We start from the raw sequence: 19,930 nt of genomic DNA, 5'->3' as shown, positions 1-19,930 counted from the left end.
AGCCCCTGCCCACGACTCAGGCAGCAAGGACACACAGGGAGGGGTGCCCCACCACCACCAAGGGACTAGGGAATGGGCTGGTACTAGTACCGACGGAACAGGTACTGTACCAGGAGGTACACTACGCGGTAGCTTCCGTGATCCTGAACCTCACCGAGGTACACTTACCGGAGTGGTGTCCCAAAGAGACAGAGCAGCTACACCAGGCCCTGTTAAAGGACATGTTTAGAAAGTTTTACGAGTTCGATTTCGCTAATGTAGACAAAACCGAACTGTACACCACACACCGCGAGTACTTTGGTAATACGGGGGGACAAAGAAGGGGAGTATGGAATGATGTTTTTACTGCGTTTAACACAGGGTCCTCTGTCATCAACAGTCTGGATGACATAGAGCTGCAGACCCAGATAAACGGTTTACAAACACAGTTAAGGAAGATATTAATGGATGAGAATAAGGTAGTAGGCTCGGAGTTACATGAGGACCAGGCCATGACGGTCCATTTAAAAGAGATTATAGCGGAGCTGGAGAAGCACGCAAAGACTGTAAATGCCCTCATACAAGAGGACAGAAATGCTTCTGACCAGGCTGCGCAGAACGAGCGTGCTATACGGGGCATGGTTGCTGGACAAGGGCCGCAGTAATCTGGAGGATTTAAAACGGGGATTAGTCCCCTCCTGGATCAGCAACAAACACTTCGCAGCCCTCCATCCGTTTGAGAATGCATTAAGCCCGTGTCAACTCCGGCTAGCTTCCGAAGCCTACCCAGTCCCAGTGGATTGTGGACGGTCTAACCACACCATCATGGGAATAGTAGTGAGAATGCCGGTCATGGGTAGGACAGCCCGACCCGCACCGGTATACAGGGTAGAGAACATTGAAATCATTCAAGGGGGTGCACACATTCGTTTCACAGCGGTCCCACCTTACGTCATAAAGTGGGAGCACGCTATGACAGGTACTGACCTCTCGGGGTGCCGGAGCCGGGAAGCACACATAATCCTGTGTCCCCAGCACTTGAATGCCTATTCAAAACCACAGTGCGGGTTTAAAGCTGTTGGCGCAAAACCTATAAGTTGGACCATGGAGGCAATGGCACAAGGCCATGTTCCCCCACCGGTAGCATATATAGGGGGTGGGACATATTGTGTCACCACAGGAGCGCCCCACCACCAGCATGGACAGCATAGCTGGTGTCCAGTAAGTGACAGCAGTTTCTGCTTTAAACCCGAGGCAGAAGTTCAAGTGGCCCAGGAACGAACTGTCCCCATTCCTGAACCCTCCACGGTTCACCACACTGTAAAGGAGAATTTTGCCAACCTGCAAAAGTATGTAGCACATTTCAGCTACGAAATCCCCCCTCTCCCAGAACATCTTACCAAAATACTCAAGGCCGTAATAGTCTCGCAGAAACATTTCTACACGTTAGAGCAGAAAACGGTAGAGATAGGGGCTAAGATATTGGACATTGTGATTCCACCCTGGTGGGACATTTTCAATAATATAGAGGTCCCTTCGTGGATCAGGCTGGCTTCCCACATCCTCGTGGTGTGCCAGCTGGGGATAGTATTGTACCTAGTATGCACTCAGTGCAAGGGAAAAGGTCAAATACTAGAATTCCGCAACCAAAGGACCTGGAAGGAACATTACGTGAAGGTGGAGGGAGATACACCTGTTTGAGTTTTTGTATTTCTGATTAAAGATTGTTGTTTTTTTCTGTTCTTGTTGGTTTTAATAAAGATTTTCGACGTGTTGTTTTAATAAAGATGTATGTGTACCAAGTGGTGCAGGGGTGTTGGACCCCTCCATGCTTGGATGTGTGTGTAAACGACTGTAATTTATTCTATGTATGCTTATGTCCACTACATTTTACCGAATGGGAAATGCATGTGTCGTGGGTATCTTAGATAGGTAATTACAGGGGAAGATTGACTATGGAGGGTCGGAAATTTTGCTCACCTTATCAGGATGATACTTAAAGCGAGTTTAGTATCAACAGGGGGGAGTGTAGGGTTCTCAAAATTCCCGCATTCCCCAAAATTGTGGATAAAGGGACCCTGTTTGGACAAGTTATTAAAAACAGGGTACCCAAAATGGCTTCTGTAACCTCGTGACCAAAACCGACAGGATTTTTAAAAGCAAGGCTCTGCAGACAGGCAGGCCCAGAGACGAAACTTAAAATGCAGGAATCTGTGAAAGGACTCTGTGGGGCCAGACAGCCAAAGCAAACACAGAATATGCATTCATTCGCCGTGAAACAGATCAAGATCGAATGGGCCTAAAATCGAGGCCATTAGGTTTCGGCATGTTTAATCGGTAACAGCTCACAGTAGCCATCAAGTCAGGATGGGGACAATTAAGTTTTATAAATGACAAACGAACAGGACATCGAGGCCATTAGACCCGGAGACAACCACTTCAGAAGTCGTTAAAGTAAATGGCTGTAATCATTTTTAAACGAGCCTGCCAAAAGTTAGATAAAGGACTGACCTGATTTGGCGCGCAGATAAGGAGTGAAGAACGGGTATAATTGTAGGCCCATCGGTGGTGATCGCTCTCTTGCTCTGGCCTCTTATCGTTTGGCTTTTGGCCTGCTGTCGCTCGTTCTCGTGACCTGGCCTCGTGGCGGGCTCTCTTCTCGCTCCCCGCGCCACTCAACAACCAAGGACGTGCATTACACCGGGGCCAAACGCGGGAGGAGAACGAGACCCGAGTTCAAACCCACACAGGCCACAAATGGGCAGACGAGACGAGACGAAGAAGAAGGTAAACCGGTAAAGGCTGAGAAGAGCAGCGGAAAGACGTATTTGGGGACCAATGCCCAGTTATAAGCTGGTGTTTGGTGAATAAATTGATGTTACAGTAAAACCCCAATTTAAGAATATGCTGGCATTCGAAGGATGGGTAGCAAAATCGAGACAAACGGCCTAGTTATAAGCTGACGTTTGCCACATGGACAGTGAAAGCCCGTTTGAAGAATAAACTGGCATTCGAAGCTTGGATAGTGAAATCATTCAGACGGTAAAGACCGCCAACCGACCCCCAACTGCAATATTAAAGCCAACGACCGCCCGAGGGAGAAGAAGAAGAAAACCCATCGCAACTTGACGACGATGGTAGCTGAGGAAAAGGAGGGTGCTTTGCATCAACAAGTTCAGCGCCGCGCCCTGAGACCACGTGGCGATGGGATACCCCAAAGGACAGCAAGAGCGGACCTCAAAACCCTACCAGTTAAAGCAACAGGTCTCGGATTGGTGAGCATGAATTCCTGGCCCCTCATAGCTTAATCTAGTTAGGTATAGGGGGTGGGATAAGGATAAGGGGATTGTTAATGTAGTTCGTTTTCCCTCGATGTGCCGTGTGTTCCCCATTCCCACAAGTGTAATTGTTTCATGCCTGTATTCATATCAGTAATTCTCATAAGATTGTGTTTTATTCTGCTTTTAATAAAATTTTGGTTTTCTTGCACCAAACCACTTGTCTACTCGATCTTCTGTATCGCCGCCTGTACCGAAGTCCGGTGTCTAGAACCCAGGGGTGTGGGAGCGATTCGAACTGCTCACGGGACAGTCAGAGGTGAAGCTGACTGGGCGCGCACGCCACCCCCTACAAGCCCCAGTTGATGATTAGATATGAAATACCCAAGTTGCTACCACTATTTATTTTTTGTGTGGTAATTGTGTATTGATAGCACAAAACATTTATTTGCACACTTTATTGAAGGGTTCTTGGCAATGTAGACATTTTACAATATTTAATTCACTTACATAGTAAGTTAAATGGATTGCTGACATTTTCTCTTTTCTACAGAATTCACTATGAATGACTTTACCGTAATAATTTGAGTACTGGATTTCTGTATTGTGCACTCCTTTCGTGTAGGGAGGGAACATTTTATTATAATATTTAGGAATTATTCCACTCATGCTTTACATTTTTCATTTTATCTTTGCAGTACATTCTATTGTGGACGTGTTCACTGTGCAGCAGTTAAAAAATAAAATAATGGACAACGTCGGCAAGTCTGAGCCCATCTATGGAATCATATATGCTTACATTACTATGCTTAACATTGATTCTGACAATTCAAAGATAATAAAATCCAGATGGTGAGAATGACGCTTATATTTAATTTTAACTTTACACATTTAAAAAAAATTACACGTACAATTTTACTTGGTGCTGTACGTATTGTAAATGCATTCTGTTATCCGTTCAATATACATTAGACAAATTGGGACTAAGGACAGTAACATTTTCTTTTTACAGTTTTCCTGACAAAAATATAAAAGAAAATCTTGCTAACCTATTGATTCTGCACCTTCCCCTGCTTTATGCACAGCTTTTCTGAGTGGCCGCAGACAGATAGCTTAAATGTTTACCTGATACAGGGATTTATCCTTTTGCAGAATCGATTTATATTGTTAAACCTGAAGATTTCTTCCCAATAGAGATTACAAAGCTGTAAAATGATGCCAGAATGCAAAAAGCATTTTTCCCCTGTCACCTACTAACAGCTATACCATACCATTCATTGGTAATGTGCTGCTTGTCTACTTCTGTTTTCAGTCCTATTTATGTTGGTGATGAAAAGTTCTGCAAACAGCAACTTATAGCTGTGCTAAGAGGGGTGGATTCCCAAATGAGGGAGGGGTGTTCCATTTTTAAATACTACTAGAAGTGGGAAGAGGAGAGAAAGAAGATGTAGCTGAGGGTGACTTTGATACTTTTGTGTGATAATGCCTTATGTTGAAGAAGTACAATGACTGACATTTACAGAGAAGTCTAGTCTGGACCATGCTGCTCCCCTAACTGATGAAGCTTGCCTAGAAATGAAAAACTTTTACAAAAGCAAAAGACTGCAGATGCTGGAAATCTGAAATAAAAACAGAAAATGCTGGAAATACTCAACAGGTCAGGCAGCATCTGTGGAGGGAGAAACAGAGTTAACGTTTCAGGTCGATGACCTTTTGTCAGAACTGGAAAAAGTTAGAGCTGTAACCGGTTTTAAGTAAATACAGAGGCAGGGAAAGGTGGATGAAAAACTTTTGCCTTGTTGGGAAAGCGATGTTTAAAGAAAGTGGAAAAGCCATGTGTAAACAGATATATACCACTCCTGTGGCATTTCATGTTGAAGTCAATGTTTTGCAAAAACATTTCTTTTTTATCTTTGACGAGAAGCTAAAAATTCTTCTTGGTGTCTGCAGGCTTATTGTAAAATAAAAACAGAAAATGCTGGAAATACTCAGCAGGTCAGGCAGCATCTGTGGAGAGAGAAGCAGAGTTAACGGTTCAGGTCGATGATCTTTCATCAGAAATGGAAAAAGTTAGAGATGTAACAGGTTTTAAACAAGTACAGAGGCAGGGAAGGAGGGGAGGGGAAAAAAGGGAGGGTCTGTGATAGGGTGGAAGGCAGGAGAGATTAAATGACAAAAGGGATGATGGTGCAAAGCAAAAGGGGGTGGGAATGGAACAATAAAAGAAACAAAAGATGAGTCTGCTGGGGGAGCTGTAAATGGCAACAGCAGAATCATCACCAGCACCTGCTGTCCGAAAAAATGGGAGCAGTGGTTATAATCTGAAATTGTTGAACTCGATATTGAGTCCAGAAGGCTGTAAAGTGCCTAATCGAAAGATGAGGTGCTGTTCCTCGAGCTTTTGTTGAGCTTCATTAGAACAGTGTAGGAGACCGAGGACAGAGAGGTCAGAGTGGGAGTGGGGTGGAGAATTAAAATGACAAGCAACAATTGTAAAGTTATGTTGTGTTCCAATGACATTTAACAGGAATCTTAAAATATAAAAATTCTGTGTTTATCAAAGTGGTAGGTGCAGATTTTTGATCGATGTTTGCTCAAACGTATGCACAAATCCTTCCTGTTCATTTGGCTCAATGAACCCCTCAAGTATCATCACCAGTTTTGATTTCTGGGTGGATGTGTCTGACCATACAGGCACTCTTCAGTCTTGTAACTTAACAGGAAGCACAGCTGAAAAAACTCTTGGCTACACAGTAAGTATCTGGTACTTAGAACTTTTTAGATTAAAGTTGCAGTATGGGGACAGAGAGTAATAGTAATAGTGTTTTCTTCAGTGTCCTTTACTGCATCGTACTTGTGTGAGAAACTTCATTTCCATTGGCCAGGTTACCAGGATTATTATATCTCAGAAGAAGGGATGTGTGGAGAGGACATACTGGCTGAGCAGAAAACTATAGCAATAAAATCAGGAAGATATAATTAAGTTGCTTTTTCATCACCCTCTTGAATATGCAGGGATAAATTAAAAGGCTGGTTATTTTTAGATTGATTGTTTATTTAATAAATGAATGTTATTGTTTACTTTGCAGCTCAGTTTAGAAGTGAAACAATCTAATATTGTCTGTTTTTCCTTACAAAAATTTCTCATATTTTGTCAGTCATAACGGCACAGAAGGAGGCCATTCGGCCCATCGAGTCCGTGCCGACTCTCTGTAGAGCAATCCAGTCAGCCCCATTCCCCCGCTCTATCCCTGTAGCCCTGCAAGTTTATTTCCCTCAAGTGTCTATCCAGTCTCCCCTTGAAAACATTGAGTGCCTCCGCTTCCATCGGCAGCGAGTTCCAGGTCCTCACCACTCGCTGCGTAAAAAAGTTTTTCCTCACATGCCCCCTGTATCTCTTGCCCAAAACCTTAAATCTGTGTACCATCAACTAGTGGGAACAGCCTTTCCTTGTCTAGCCTATCCAAACCTTCCATAATCTTGTACACCTCTATCAAATCACCCCTCAACCTCCTTTGCTCTAATGAAAGCAAATCCAGTTTCTCCAACCTGTCCTTGTAGCTAAGATCCCCCATCCCCAGAACCATTCTGGTAAATCTCCTCTGCACCCTCTCAAGGGCCTTCACATCCTTTCTAAAGTGTGGTGACCAGAACTGAACGCAATACTCCAGTTGTGGCCTAACCAGCGCTTTATAAAGGTTCAGCATAACTTCTCTACTTTTGTACTGAATACCTCTATTTATGAAACCCAAGATCCCACATGCTTTGCTAACCACTCTCTCAATATGTCCTGCCACCTTAAGGGACCTATGCACATTAACTCCCAGGTCCCTTATTTGTCATATTTCATAAGATGCCAACAAGAATCAGAGTGGATATCTCATTTTACCACAAGCAGCTAATTCAGTTTTTCAATTTTGCTGGCACCTGTGAAAATAAGATAACACTTAAAAATAAGATGCATTGTGAACAGAAAATCAAATATAATGCGTCATGTTTTTCTATTCTGTGGATCGCTAAAGGACTGCACTGAAATCCATTCTAAAAAGAGAAAAACAGATTTAATAAGGAAATATTCTTGTGTTGTATTGGCCTAGATCATTTATGAGAAATTAAACAAAGAGCATATAGTTATAACTGTTGCTACTCTTACGGGTTTTCTTTAGAGAATTCCATGAATAAGATTTAAATGAACGATAATGTAAATTTATGATTAAAAAAATGTTTGCACTGTTAGCTGTGTGTGTATCAGATAGGGTTCAAAATTGTGTTCAGCTAGCAGTCATGGTATTTATATAGAAAGTGTATTACCAATAGCTTGGACTATTTTTTCAAATTCTAGTAAATTGTTTAGGTGTTCCCAATTCCAATACTGCCCACTAGTGGTCAGTCCACTTTGTGATAAAACTTGCTGCTATTTTTCAAATTGACTCAATTCTGAATAAGAACCCTTGACCTTTCACAGCAGTGAAAATAAAAACAATACCATTGATGGGGATATCTTCCTTTATTTTTGCCACGTTTTCTTTAAATTGTTAAAATTAAACAGATATTTGTTCATTCTCTTATTAACTTGAAGCATTATTGTGTTTTGAAAAAACAAATTTCTGCAATTCTGAAACTGTGTACTTGTGAAAATTTACCCAGCACAATACCTCATTGCTACCACACAAATGTGAAAGATCTAGGGCTGGATTTTCCTAAGCCCCTGGAGTCGGGTTGGAGGCGTGCGGGCGATAAAAATCGGAGATCCGGGGGTCCCGACCCCATCCCGCCTCCATGTCAATTTCATAGGAGTCGGGTTGCCGACAAGTGCTGGAACCCGACTCCCAGAGGCGGGAAGGGATTAAAGGCAATTAAACTGCCTGTTAACAGGTAGTTTTTTGCCTATTCGCGATTTTTATTGCTGGTTTGTGGGCTTCCCGACAGCTCCAAACCACGAAAAGTTTTCGAGGCGGGACGTGGGTCTGAGGTCTTGGAGGGGTCGAGATGCCCAGTGTTCAGGTGAGTGAGGGGTGCAGGAGTGCAAAGGTAAGTGTTTAAAGTGTTTAAATAAGTTTAACTTACTTTTACTTACCTTTACAGGAGTCCTGCATTCCGGTGTCGGGAGTCGGCTGCAAGAACCACAGAAGCTCCGATTAAAAAAAAAAAATCAGCTTCTTGGTTTCTGCAGCAAAATGATTTTAAAGTTATCCTGAGAAAGGACTGAGGCTGAATTAGCAGTTTTTCAGTGCTTGACAGCTTCAAACAGCTGTTAAACACTGATATTTCATCTGCCAAAAGCTTTTGACAGATGAAATGTCAATCTCTGACGTCACCTGTTGCCGGGTGGCCCTTAATTGGCCTGCTGAGCCCACAGGGCAGGCTCAACAAGGTCAATCAGAGGAAAATCCAGTGGGTTGGCCACATCTCCATGGAGGCAGGACAACAAGCCCGAATGTGGGTTTCCCACCTCCAACCCGCCCCCGTAGCAAAATCCAGCCCCTAATATTCCTTAACCCAGGCTGCATTCTGGAATCATTTTAAATCCTAGCCAATTCATACACATAATAGTGCATCTTTTGTATAGAAATATATTTGACCTTTACTTTCAACAGGAAATATTGCTTATGCACATATATCAAAATGGTTGTGTTTTTAAAATACCTTATACACCCTGTTGTATACTTCCCAATTTTCTGATTTAGATTTCACTGACTCTTAAAGGGATGGGAACCCAATTCATATCCAAACTGTTTTTATTACTTAGTACACTAGCTTTATTTTCATAAAGACACCAGTGTTACCCAACCATAACAAATACTCTGCTGACACTGAAAATAAATATCAAATTTCATGCAATTCATTTGTAATTCATCAACACCAGTATAGCAGACAAACTGCAACAAAATCTACTTGCAGTTGCGCCATTCCAGTGCAGAGAGGCAAGCAACTATTGAAGCTCTGCAGTACTGTGGACCTGTCTGGCTCGAGTATCAAATTACTGAGTCTCACACAGAGTTGACTTGGTTCAAATGTTTAATTGCTGTGTGTGTCCTCTAGGAGCCATCACACCCACACTTACTCTTCTCTCTCTCTCTCTCTCCCCACCACAACATGGCGAACATGTGTTTTGAGCCAAAACTAGGCAGACAGCAGATACAAGGAGCTGCTCATGAGTAGCATGGCGAGCAGCACAACTCATCATAAACTCTGCAAGTGTAATGACTACACCATAACATCATCACCAAATAGTGGTTCTACCAATTGGAGATGCAGAGCTTCAGTAGTTGCTTGCCTTTGTAACCCAATAATGGTAGGCGTCAAACCCTGGATATATGAGAATATGTTCTCATATCTGGCCTCCAGGTGATGTCTTCCAAAAGCTGTTGTTCCAGACTTCAGCGTTTCTTCATCAGCTATGCTATCTACATCTGCATTCAGGGCAGTGGAAAGCAGGACTACCACAACGTGCCAGCCACCTTGATGTTCCATGTATCTAGGGATACGTACCAGGCTTGTTCATTGCTAGCTACTTAACCAAGGTCCTCGTCAGGAGTTTTGGCCTGCTATGTGGCTTACTCCTCTAGGGTACTTAGGGACAAGCCAGTGTAGGCTGGAGACCTCCCTCTTCGCAACCTATTTTTGCCATAAGTCCTAGATTTTGCATATGGGCCAAAGGCAGCCCTTGCATTAGATGCCTCCGATTTCTGAACAATGAAGCAGAACTGCTTGGATGCATATCTTATATGGCACTTGCTTAACCTGTAATGGAACTTTACTGTCATTGAAGAAAGATGAAATAGACTAAAGTGCCCTTCACCCATTCTCTGTCCAATTGTTCAGAGATTTTTTTCTGCCCTGGATTAGCAACAGCAGTTATTAACTTCATTGATCGCAATGCATCATGCAGTAGCCTGCTTAAACATATATTAGGGATCATCAGGCTTACAAGTTTGAAACATATATCCATTGATGCTACCTCCACACCACCAGTTGTGCTGGGGAAAAGCGAGAAAAAATACAATGAGCTAACCCATCTTTATTATAGTACATACTAGTGACTTCAGTAGTCCAACAGGGTTAAGCCCAAAAGCTTAGAGCCCCCAACTCCTGGAGGGTTAAATTGGATAACCCCCGAAAATGGGCGTGGGGATCGCAGTATGTGATTAACCCGCGCCCATTCATTGTCTTTCAGACCGCATTAAATTGGTGCTGCTTACTGATTTACACGAATGCTGCGTGTAGCCTGCACTGTTCATTGGCTACACGCATCAGCAGGGGACCCAATATTGTGAGTGGCTAGGGCTACTTATAGGCAGCCTGCACGTCTTAAAGGGCAGGTGCATTGTGACTGGAAGAAGTGGTGGAAGTCATTTGAAAACTGAATCTGTGCTGTGATACTTTGAGGAATGGCTGAATATGCAAGCGAGCGTGCACCAAGGTTTTCTGGCACTGTACGGGGGTGGTGTCTTGGTGCAAGATGGGGATAGATGGCGAGGCATCGTGTATCCACAGTGGGGGCAGGAGGCCCTCGAATCATATGCTTAGAAAGCAGTGGGAAAAAGTAGCGGTGGAGGTCAATGCCAGGAGTGTAGCTCCAACAACATGGATATAGTGCAGGAAGAAATTTAACGATCTGACATGAGTTGTCAAGGTGAGTGAGTCCAATCTTCAAATAGCATATCCTACCAACTGCACCACTAGCCTCATCCAGTGCTCAATTCACTACACCCCCATCACCCACCTAACAATCAGTACTCAACCCTTCAAATCATATGCTTTACCTCACCCTCACACGCATAACACTGCTGCAAGCCTCGCACTCACAGCTCACACACACTGGCAGCTATTCAATCATGACAACCACATCACCCAAACATGTTACAGGACGCTCACTGACACACTTCCCTCTTTCTTGCAGGAGAAGGTGGCGCATAACAGGAGGCAGCAGGAAAGAACTGGAGGAGGACAAGCACACCTTATTGTTTTAACCCTCATGGAGGAGACAGTGCTAGTCATCATGGGAAGGGGCATCACTAAGGCTGTGGCCGTCGCCACTGGCGGGGCTGAAGCGATCAGTGATGGGGGTATCTGCATACCTAATTCTTCTCTCTTCCCACTTCTCCCTCATCCCACAATCTGACTCACAAGGTGCAGATGGTGTAAGTATGCACTTCTTACTTTCTCCTCTTCCCTCACCACAACCCAATCCCTGTCTCTTTGTCATTTCAGATACCCAAGAACTGGAACCTTCCCAGTCAGGGGAGGAAGAGGAAGAAGACCGTGAAAATGAAGACATACCGTTATTCGACCTTACACTCGCAGCCACCATCTCGGAGACTGACACTGCGTGTATTTTAGAGGCTAGGATAGGGCCGGGTCCTACACGTGGTGAGACACCCGGCACAAGTGCACAGGAGCCAGGGTAAGGGGAAAGGATAGCACAGGTGCCAGCTCGCCGGAAGGCAAGGTCGCACACTAGTTCTGCTGCAGAGGAATCAGATGAAGACCTTGATGGGCCAGGCTACGGAAGGCGGCTGATGGGTGTACACAACCAAATGCTTGGTGCACTGGAAAGCCTGTCAGAAATCATTCACACAATGTCAAGGAGCATGGAGTAGTCCAGCACCAACTTGGCGCAGAGCTTGGAGCCCATCCTTTCCAACATGGAATGGGTGGTAACCTCCATCAGCACACCTGTGGAACCAACCATGATGCAGCATCTGGTGTCCGAAGTCACAGTTTCAGCACAAATAGCTTTCATCAAAGGTCTGAGTGCTGCAGTGAATCTCGGACTGCTGTCATGGAAGCTCAGACTTCTGCCTTGCAAGCTCAGACTGTTGCCATCGTGGCTCTGGATACCACTGTTCAAAGGGGCTTCCAGGGCATCACAGCAGTCCATTACTCTGTTCCCCAACCGATCAGTAGGATTGTTGAGGCGCCACCCCAGGAGAGTGGCGGTGGCTCCATGGAACACGAACCTGCTGTCTTCTCTCAGGATGACAGCATTCCTACTCCCACCTCTGCCAATCCGCTACTGCCCTTGCTGTTGCCAGTCAGACCAGACTGCTTCAGCCCAGGCCGAGATGGTGCTATCTGAAGCTGGGCCCTCTAGGCCCAGAGCTGCATGACGTCACCCTCCAAGACCATCTGCAGTCTCCTCAATTGAAAGTCGGCAGCCTTCCACCACCATGCTGCAGTCACTGGGGAAGCACCTCGTAGGGACACGGAAGACAGGCACTAGGAACGCAGTTTAATTTTGTATCCATTATGTAATAAGTGAATTTTTAAAATTAGATTGGAATGTCCATTTTCTGGCAATTTTTATTTTTGTGTTGTCGGAAAGAGGACGATGTGATGGTCAGTGATGGAGGGCTGAATTTTGCCAGCGCTCAGAGGGCGGGTTTGGCGGTGGGTCCGCTGTCAAAATCCAAAAGATTGACAGCGGGCCGGTATCCCGCTCTGAACCCACCTCCTTGTCAGTTTCCCAAGTGCCGGTTCTGCCTGCGCTTTGCAGACACGGCACTAAGCGGCGGGTCATTCAATTGTGCTTGTTAGGAGGGTATTTAAAGTAATTAAATCCCCATTTTCCCCAGTTCCAAAGCATTTTGCCAAGTTTTCCACGAGGTTCCCATCGCTCAGGGATCACAGCAGGTAAGTATGTTGGGTTCTGAACAACTCTCCATTTCTTTCAATAGGTGACAGCTGCAAAAGTGGTTTAAACCTGCCATTTGACAGCGGGTCAGTTTCCAATCTCAGAAGCTTCAGCCTTCAGTATTTAGAACTTTTGAGCTTTATGCACTTTTGAAGTGTTTGGAGTAATCTCTCTATCCACTGTCACCTCCTTGGAACAGCCTATCTCAACATTGACAGATTACTTCTGTCATTTCAACCTCACCTGCCATCTATTCCATCATAACAGCAGAAAATGCTGGAAAAACTCAGCAGGCCAGGCAACATCGGTGGAGAGAAATTACAGTCGACGTTTCAGGTCTAACCCTTTTTCAAACTGGAAAGGAAATAAAATAGATTGAAGGCAGGGCTACGATAGAACAAAAGAAGCATCGGTATCCTTGAAAAAATCTCACCTTGGTCCTCAGAATCCCAAAACGATCAGCCCCAACACCAGTATCACCAGACACACCAGCAGCATCAACATCCACACCAACCTTCTCCGCAATCAACTGATGCTGCACTGGAGACGGCATCATCACCCGTGCACGTTGCTGCCTGGGACGCCAGCGATGGACTCACCATGTTCAGATTAGCTTCACTTAACACTGTACACCCTGGCTGCCACATGATACACCAGGTTGGCACCACCCCACACCAGCACCATAAAGCATCCCTACAATGTCCAAGCCATTCCTTTTACACTCATCACCATTGCGGGGTGGGGGACGTTATGTCTCACCATTTACTGCAACTCACTAAGACACTTTCAAAGGTGCACACAAATCTGTCCAAGAACGTAAAGTGTTGAAAATAAAGGTTTCAATGTTTGGCACCACATTAACAGAAATTTATCATGAACATTGGCTAAAACACCCAAGTGCCTACCATTGTGAGTTGTTAGTTGGTATGCTTGCAGTAGGATGAGGGTGAGTGTGAGGGGTGGCTAGTGAGATGGGGAAGTGATAACGTAGATAGAGATGGGTGGAGGTACAAGGTAAGTTGGTGTGAGTAAAGATGTGCAGGAGCACTGTACGGAAGGCAGAGTGATGGGGATGTGATGAGTGGCACAGGAGGATGAGGTTGAGTGTGGCTTGGCAGTAACGTTTTATGATCTGCTCAGATCATTGAAAGGTTTGTACCACTGCAGCCTGGTCCTCCTGATGACATCCCTGCTTTTGCCCTCCTGTGCAATGTGCAACCAGGCTGCATTGGTGTCCTGGGGAGGTCTCTTCCGCCCATGGGAAGGGAACAGAACCTTCCTGCGTGCTGTGACTACTCCAGAAGCATATGGAGGGAGTCATGCGAGAGTCTGGGTGCAGCCATCCACCTTTATGCAGTGCTTGTCAGTGTTTGCAATACCTCAATGCTGCAGAACACTGACAGAACTGTCAGAATTAATGTGGGCATGGTCCCTTTAAGGAAACCAGCTGATGATGCGTCATCAGACCTGTTTCCTTTTAATTGGCTGGGGAACGCGCAGGGCGGGCTTAACAAGCCCAATCAACGTAAAATCATTTGGAGAGAGCGGGCTGAAGCCGGGAGCGGGACTGGGACCCGCTGCGATCCCACCTCCACTGGCGAAATCACAGCCGGTGTGTGGGACTGTTGCTGAATGGGGAGGTGTGGTTGAGTTACTGGTATCGCTCATGAATAATTTGATCACGTAGAGTCCGGTCAGAAATGGGCCATCTACATTGTAGCCTCCCTTCCTCTTCCTGTTCCTCCACTTCCTCCTCCTCCTCGTGCTTCAGCTCCTCTGCTTCTCGTCTGATGGGTGGTGGCAAGGGCTGTTCCCTCATAGTGGCCAGGTTATGCAGCATACTACTACAAATCTTGATACCCGCTCAATTGCGTACTGCAGGGCACCTCCAGAGCGGTTCAGGCAGCGGAAGCGATGATGTGCTCTCTAATGTTCTTTGTGGCAGCATGGCTCTCATTATAGGCCTGCTGTGCATGTGTGCTTGGGTTTCGGACCACAGTCATGAGCCATGTCATGAGTGGATAATCCTTGTCACCCAGTAGCCAGCCTTTAACTTGCCGTGGTGGGTCAAATACTGGTGGAACAGAGGACTGCTGCAGAATGAATGCTTCGTGACTGCTGCCAGGATAACATGCATTTAGCTGCATGATGTGTTACCTGTGGTCACACACCAGCTGCAAATTGAGGGAGTGAAATCCCTTTTGGTTCATGAAAATGGCAGAGTTCACATGAGGCACACACAAGGCAATGTGCGTGCAGTCAATGGCACCCTGTTCCATGGGGAAGCCTGCAATCCATGCAAAAACCTTGTGCTCGCTCTGCCTGCTTGTCTCTGGCAAGAGGGAATGAGATGAAAGTTTTTCTGTGCATAGAGAGCCTCAGTGACATCTCTTATACAGCAGTGCACTGCAAACTGCAAGATGTTGCTTATATCTCCAGCAGCCACCTGGAATGAGCTAGACGCATAAAAGTTAAGAGCCATGGTCACATTGACAGCCACAGGCAATGTTGTCTGCCCTGCTTTGAGGTTGCCGTTGTGGCTGCAGCAGTTGGCAGATTTCAGTCACAACCTCTTTAGTGAAGCAAAGATGTCTCATGCATTGATCCTCGCTGAAGTTGAAGTAAGAGAATTGCTCCCTGAAGATCTTCAGCGGATATGGCCTCCCGCTGAGAGCCCCTCTCCCCTTCCCCCTCCCTCTTTTAGCAGCTTCTCCTGCTCTGCGTGGCCTCTCTTCATTCTCCCAGTCATGCTCAATTCCCAGAGGAAGCTCTACCAGGCCACCCATGCCTGGAAGCAACTTGTTTCAGCACATTTTAAATGACCAAAAAACTACTTCAAGACCAGCCAGACCACTCCCTGTAGAGTATTCAAACTTTAGCCAAGTATAGAAAAGCTCCAAAAACACATACAATTGCACCAGCAGCCAGAAGAAATAGTCCCGCAACTATTGTTCATGATCCCTTTAAATAGCGCTGGTGAGGAGCCCTTCATTCTGTTTAACATGTTCAGATGTACAAGGTTAGACAGGGTGTTGGCTGGAATGTGGAGTTCTAAAATGGCAGTGTTGACGTCAATTATTGTTGCATGTTGCTGGCAGATGTTAGGTGTGAACACACAAAGCAGGCGGAAGTGCGCGCACGCATCCCGGACCCCATTTTTGATCCTTATGTGTCAGCTCTGTTTTCAGATGACACATTTTCATTGCATAAGACTGTCAAGTTTGCTGTTTAATTAGCATAAATTTGTGTGTATTAAAAATCTTTTCAGAGTTTGGAACAGTAACAAAAATAACAGAAAAACTAATAAAGAAATAGGATTTCTTGAGAGAAGGACCTTATTGTATTAAATTATGACCCTTGGTAGACCAACATGAGGAACTTTACCTTATAAATTATCCGATGATTTAGGATCACAAAACTGATGCTATATATCTTATGCTGTAATTCCTAGACCGAGGAGTTTTGCAGTTTAACAGAAGAGCAGAAAACATCATTAAAATGGAACTTCCTTTTGGAGAGGTGCAAAATCTATCTAAAGGTTTGGGTTTTATTTATCCTTAACAATGTAACTTGTTTAGTTTTGTTATTAGATTAAAAAGAAGCCTATTAGATTTTTAATTGATTTAATTGCACCCTCCCACCCTGTAGTCTGCCTGTACCATCCAGCTTCCAGGATGATTGCCGTAGAGCTACTCCACTTCTTGACACCTTGCACCACAATTAATAACGGGAGTTCATCACATGGGGAATTTCAGGCACAGACCTGTGTAAGCTTTTAATGGTTTTAAAAGCTTGTAATTCAAAAATTAACATAACTACAGTTATTAATCCTTTATCCGAAACCCTTGGGGCCAGATGTGTTTCGGAATTCGGAATTTTTCGGATTTCAGAACGGTAGGGGTATCTGCAGCTCTTTTTGACATTTTCACAGTGAAATTAAACTCAAAATCACAAAATAACAAAAAATATCAGAGAGCAGCAGACGCACGTGTGACTGGTAGCAGCGCTGAGACACAACTGACGCCTCACACCTGCGGGGGTCAAGCATCGGCCGCGTCGGGTCATGTTTGGCGCCACTCGGGTCATGTCGTGCACACGAGTGACGCTCCACGAAAAAACTTTCAGTTTTCAGAGCTTTTCGAATTTCGGAATTGCGGATAAGGGATTGTGGACCTGTATAAAGCTATAGGATAACTTCAGTATAGCATAATTTGCAATAGTATAAAATTAAAGGAAATGTTTGTTGCTAATAAATTTACTAACAGGTACAGTGTCACAATATAGTTGCTACTGCTAGCATATTTGCATTATTAGATTAGCACATCTCCTCTGTTGCTAAAGTTGCCTCCAAGAAGCTTGGATTCCTCTTTTGTAGCAAACAGATTTTCCGCTCTACAGTTCTTAAATTTCAGTAAAGCAAAAGTCTGTCCAAACTCCAGTTCTACTCCCATATCTGAAGGGGCTCATCTGACAGCTCTTGCCTCTCTCGCACTGCCGGACAGGATACAAGAATATGCTTGTTGTGTAATAAGTGACCTTTCTCTTACACCTCCAGCCTGCAACTTCTCTTTCTCTGTTACAACCTTTCTTGTCTTTCTGTACTTTATTAATACTAGCGAATCTCCCGTGACGTTCCTCATGGTAAGCTTGGTAGCTCGCTCACCTGTTTCTATCATGTCTGTGTTGCTAGTCCCCTCTTCTGTCTTTTTACTCCATTTCTCTTTTCAGCTTGTCTGTTTTTCGTTTAATTCATCTACTTACCGACACTCGGTAGCGCCATGAAATGACAATAAAATGGCGGCCGCCGCCCTTTCGCCAGTTGGTGGTGGGTCCGCGATGGCCACCATATACCTCTCCCCCTTTGCGTTGTTGGTAACTGGCAGCGCCCTGGGAGAAAAAATGGCAGCGTGGTGACATCAATCGGTGTATAACGCCAACTTAACGTCACCAACGCGAACTTCGACCCTAGCGCTGAATTCAGTGCTGGGTCCTAAGCACACCAGGTTAACCTGGTGTGTAAGCAGGCTGACAGTGGCAATGTCTGCAGTTCTTAAAGGAACACACACATCATTCAGATAAGTTTGAATTTAACAGTTTGGACTGTTTTTTTTAATTTTATTGAAGTGGTGGCTTGCTGCAATAGATGTGAAAAGTTTTTTAAGTGTGAAGGGAGTGCTGTTGGACGCTTGCAAGGACTCAAATGGTAAATGAAGGCCTTTGAGAAGACCGAACATGCTGCGAATATTCAGCGGGTCACGCTACATTCATGGAGAGAAAAACAGAGTTCACATCTCAGGTCGACATGCTGCCTGACCAACTGAGTATGTCCAGCATTTTATGCTGTCATTTCACATTTACAGCATCTGCTTGCAGAGGGAAGAGGAAGACGCAGAAGAGGAGGAAGCCGAAGAGGAGGCCGGGATATCTGGGATGGAATCATCCGCCTGCGGTCCCACTGGCTGGGCAGGCTGTCTCTTCTTGTTGACCCACTGGCTGGGCAGGCTGCATTTCTTGGGTGTGTGAAATGAGGAAGGCACAAGGGTGGAGTTGTGCTGACAGGAGGGCGGGAAAGCAAGAGGTGCATGCCAGAAGGAGAATAACGTACGAGGACACCCGCATCTTGTATCCTTTCAGCCCTGCCGCTGGCCAGAATGACCTGCACCGTCTCCTCCAAAGGGGTGAGGTAAGGCTAGGAATGGGAGATGTGCCTTGTCATTGGTGCAGATTGTTGATGGGTGAGTGATTCGGGGTTGTGCATTGAGCAGTGTGTGAGGCTCGTGGTGCAGTTGGTAGGAGTCGGCTTTTGAAGATGCATTCACTGACCTTGACCAGTGGTCTGAGGTCATGAAGCTTGTTTGGGCACTGGCGCCAGGTGGTGGGGGCGACACTGCTGGCAGTGATGGCCTTCGTGATGTACTCCCACATCGTTCTTCCTGGAGGGCCACCTAGCCCCTGTGGGTAGAGGGCCGCTCTTGCAGTGTTGACCCCCTGCACAAAGCTGGAGTGCTGCATGTGAGACCCTCGGTGCCCCTTCCCTGGCTTGCTGAGCCATTTGTGTTAGTGCTGAGGCAGTTTTCCCATTTGTTCAGGTTAGGAGTTGAATATTCACATTTGGAACATATTTTAAATATTGTATATTTCTTAAAAGGCAGAAAGGGCTGAAAAATGTATTGATTCACTGCATTTTATTTTGTATTGCTTCAGTGTGCATGGCCCCTTTAATTCTCAGACCTCTTCATTGCCCACAATTCCTTGCGAGCTCCACAGCTTCGCCCACAGAGGCTGTGGGAAGCTGCAACGCCGGACCTGGACAGAAACTTTGTCCCGGATCCCTCCAGCAACACCACCAGGACGGCGTTGCATGGAAGGTGAGCGCTGCGCCACCTATCTCCATGCCCCCCCAGACCAATTTTACTCTGTTAGCATTGCGGCCATTTCCAGCGGCCATTAACTGCACCGGCAACTTTGGTGGTGAACACAAATTTTTCCCCTTTTTTTAACTTTTAGTTGGGATGTTGTAGGCAAAATTGACCGGCATAAATGGTGACAACAAGGATACTCGCTTAGTAAGCCAGAACAGTTTATTAAACACACACAACATGCATTAAACAAACTTGGACAGTAATTAATTGGTTAGAACACAGGTTTTACTTCCCGTACAACCAAGGACGACGGATGGCGCACTGAGGCGGGACACTGAGCCTGCCCAGCTGCTGTTCTCTCTCCTGTCTTCTCCGAAGTCAATCGGGTCTCAACGTTATCTTTTTTATACCTTTTCCAATACGTGATCACCACCTTCTTGATCCTAATTTCATTAACGGTTGGCTGGAGCTCAGCGTGCCCAGCTGATTGGTTTATCTCACGCCAACCTCATGACCTGGTCTTATTTTCCTTGGCTGGCCTACAGCCCTGTGTTGGTTGTTCGAGTCAGCACCGGCCTCTGCCTCAACTGTCCTGGTGGTTATCGGAGGAGAACCTTCTGTTTCCTTACAATAACAATGTTACACAGTAATCTTATTGCCATTAAGCACATTGG

At 45.3% G+C, this 19,930-nt stretch overlaps 1 protein-coding gene and 1 long non-coding RNA gene across 2 annotated transcripts in view; one reads left to right on the top strand and one right to left on the bottom strand.

Annotated features, from left to right (window-relative positions):
• Positions 1-17,837, bottom strand: part of LOC147110408 (uncharacterized) — a 65,581-nt gene extending 47,744 nt beyond the window's left edge. Inside the window, exon 1 of the long non-coding RNA XR_015079915.1 lies at positions 17,558-17,837. This is a non-coding gene — a long non-coding RNA (uncharacterized LOC147110408). The remainder of the gene's footprint in view (positions 1-17,557) is intronic.
• The window catches only part of meiob (meiosis specific with OB-fold), a 77,973-nt gene that overhangs the window by 47,752 nt on the left and 10,291 nt on the right, over positions 1-19,930 (top strand). Inside the window, 5 exon segments of the mRNA XM_086000387.1 lie at positions 3,956-4,109; positions 5,821-6,010; positions 16,346-16,432; positions 16,568-16,594; positions 16,596-16,661. Of these exon segments, the coding sequence (XP_085856513.1) occupies positions 3,956-4,109; positions 5,821-6,010; positions 16,346-16,432; positions 16,568-16,594; positions 16,596-16,661 (524 nt within the window).

This window comes from Somniosus microcephalus, chromosome 11 (assembly GCF_052327205.1).
Source record: "Somniosus microcephalus isolate GS21.2 chromosome 11, FLI_Smic_1.0, whole genome shotgun sequence".
Taxonomy (NCBI): domain Eukaryota; kingdom Metazoa; phylum Chordata; class Chondrichthyes; order Squaliformes; family Somniosidae; genus Somniosus; species Somniosus microcephalus.
The sequence above is the reverse complement of the archived record's forward strand: the minus strand, read 5'-3'. Positions and strand labels throughout refer to the sequence as shown.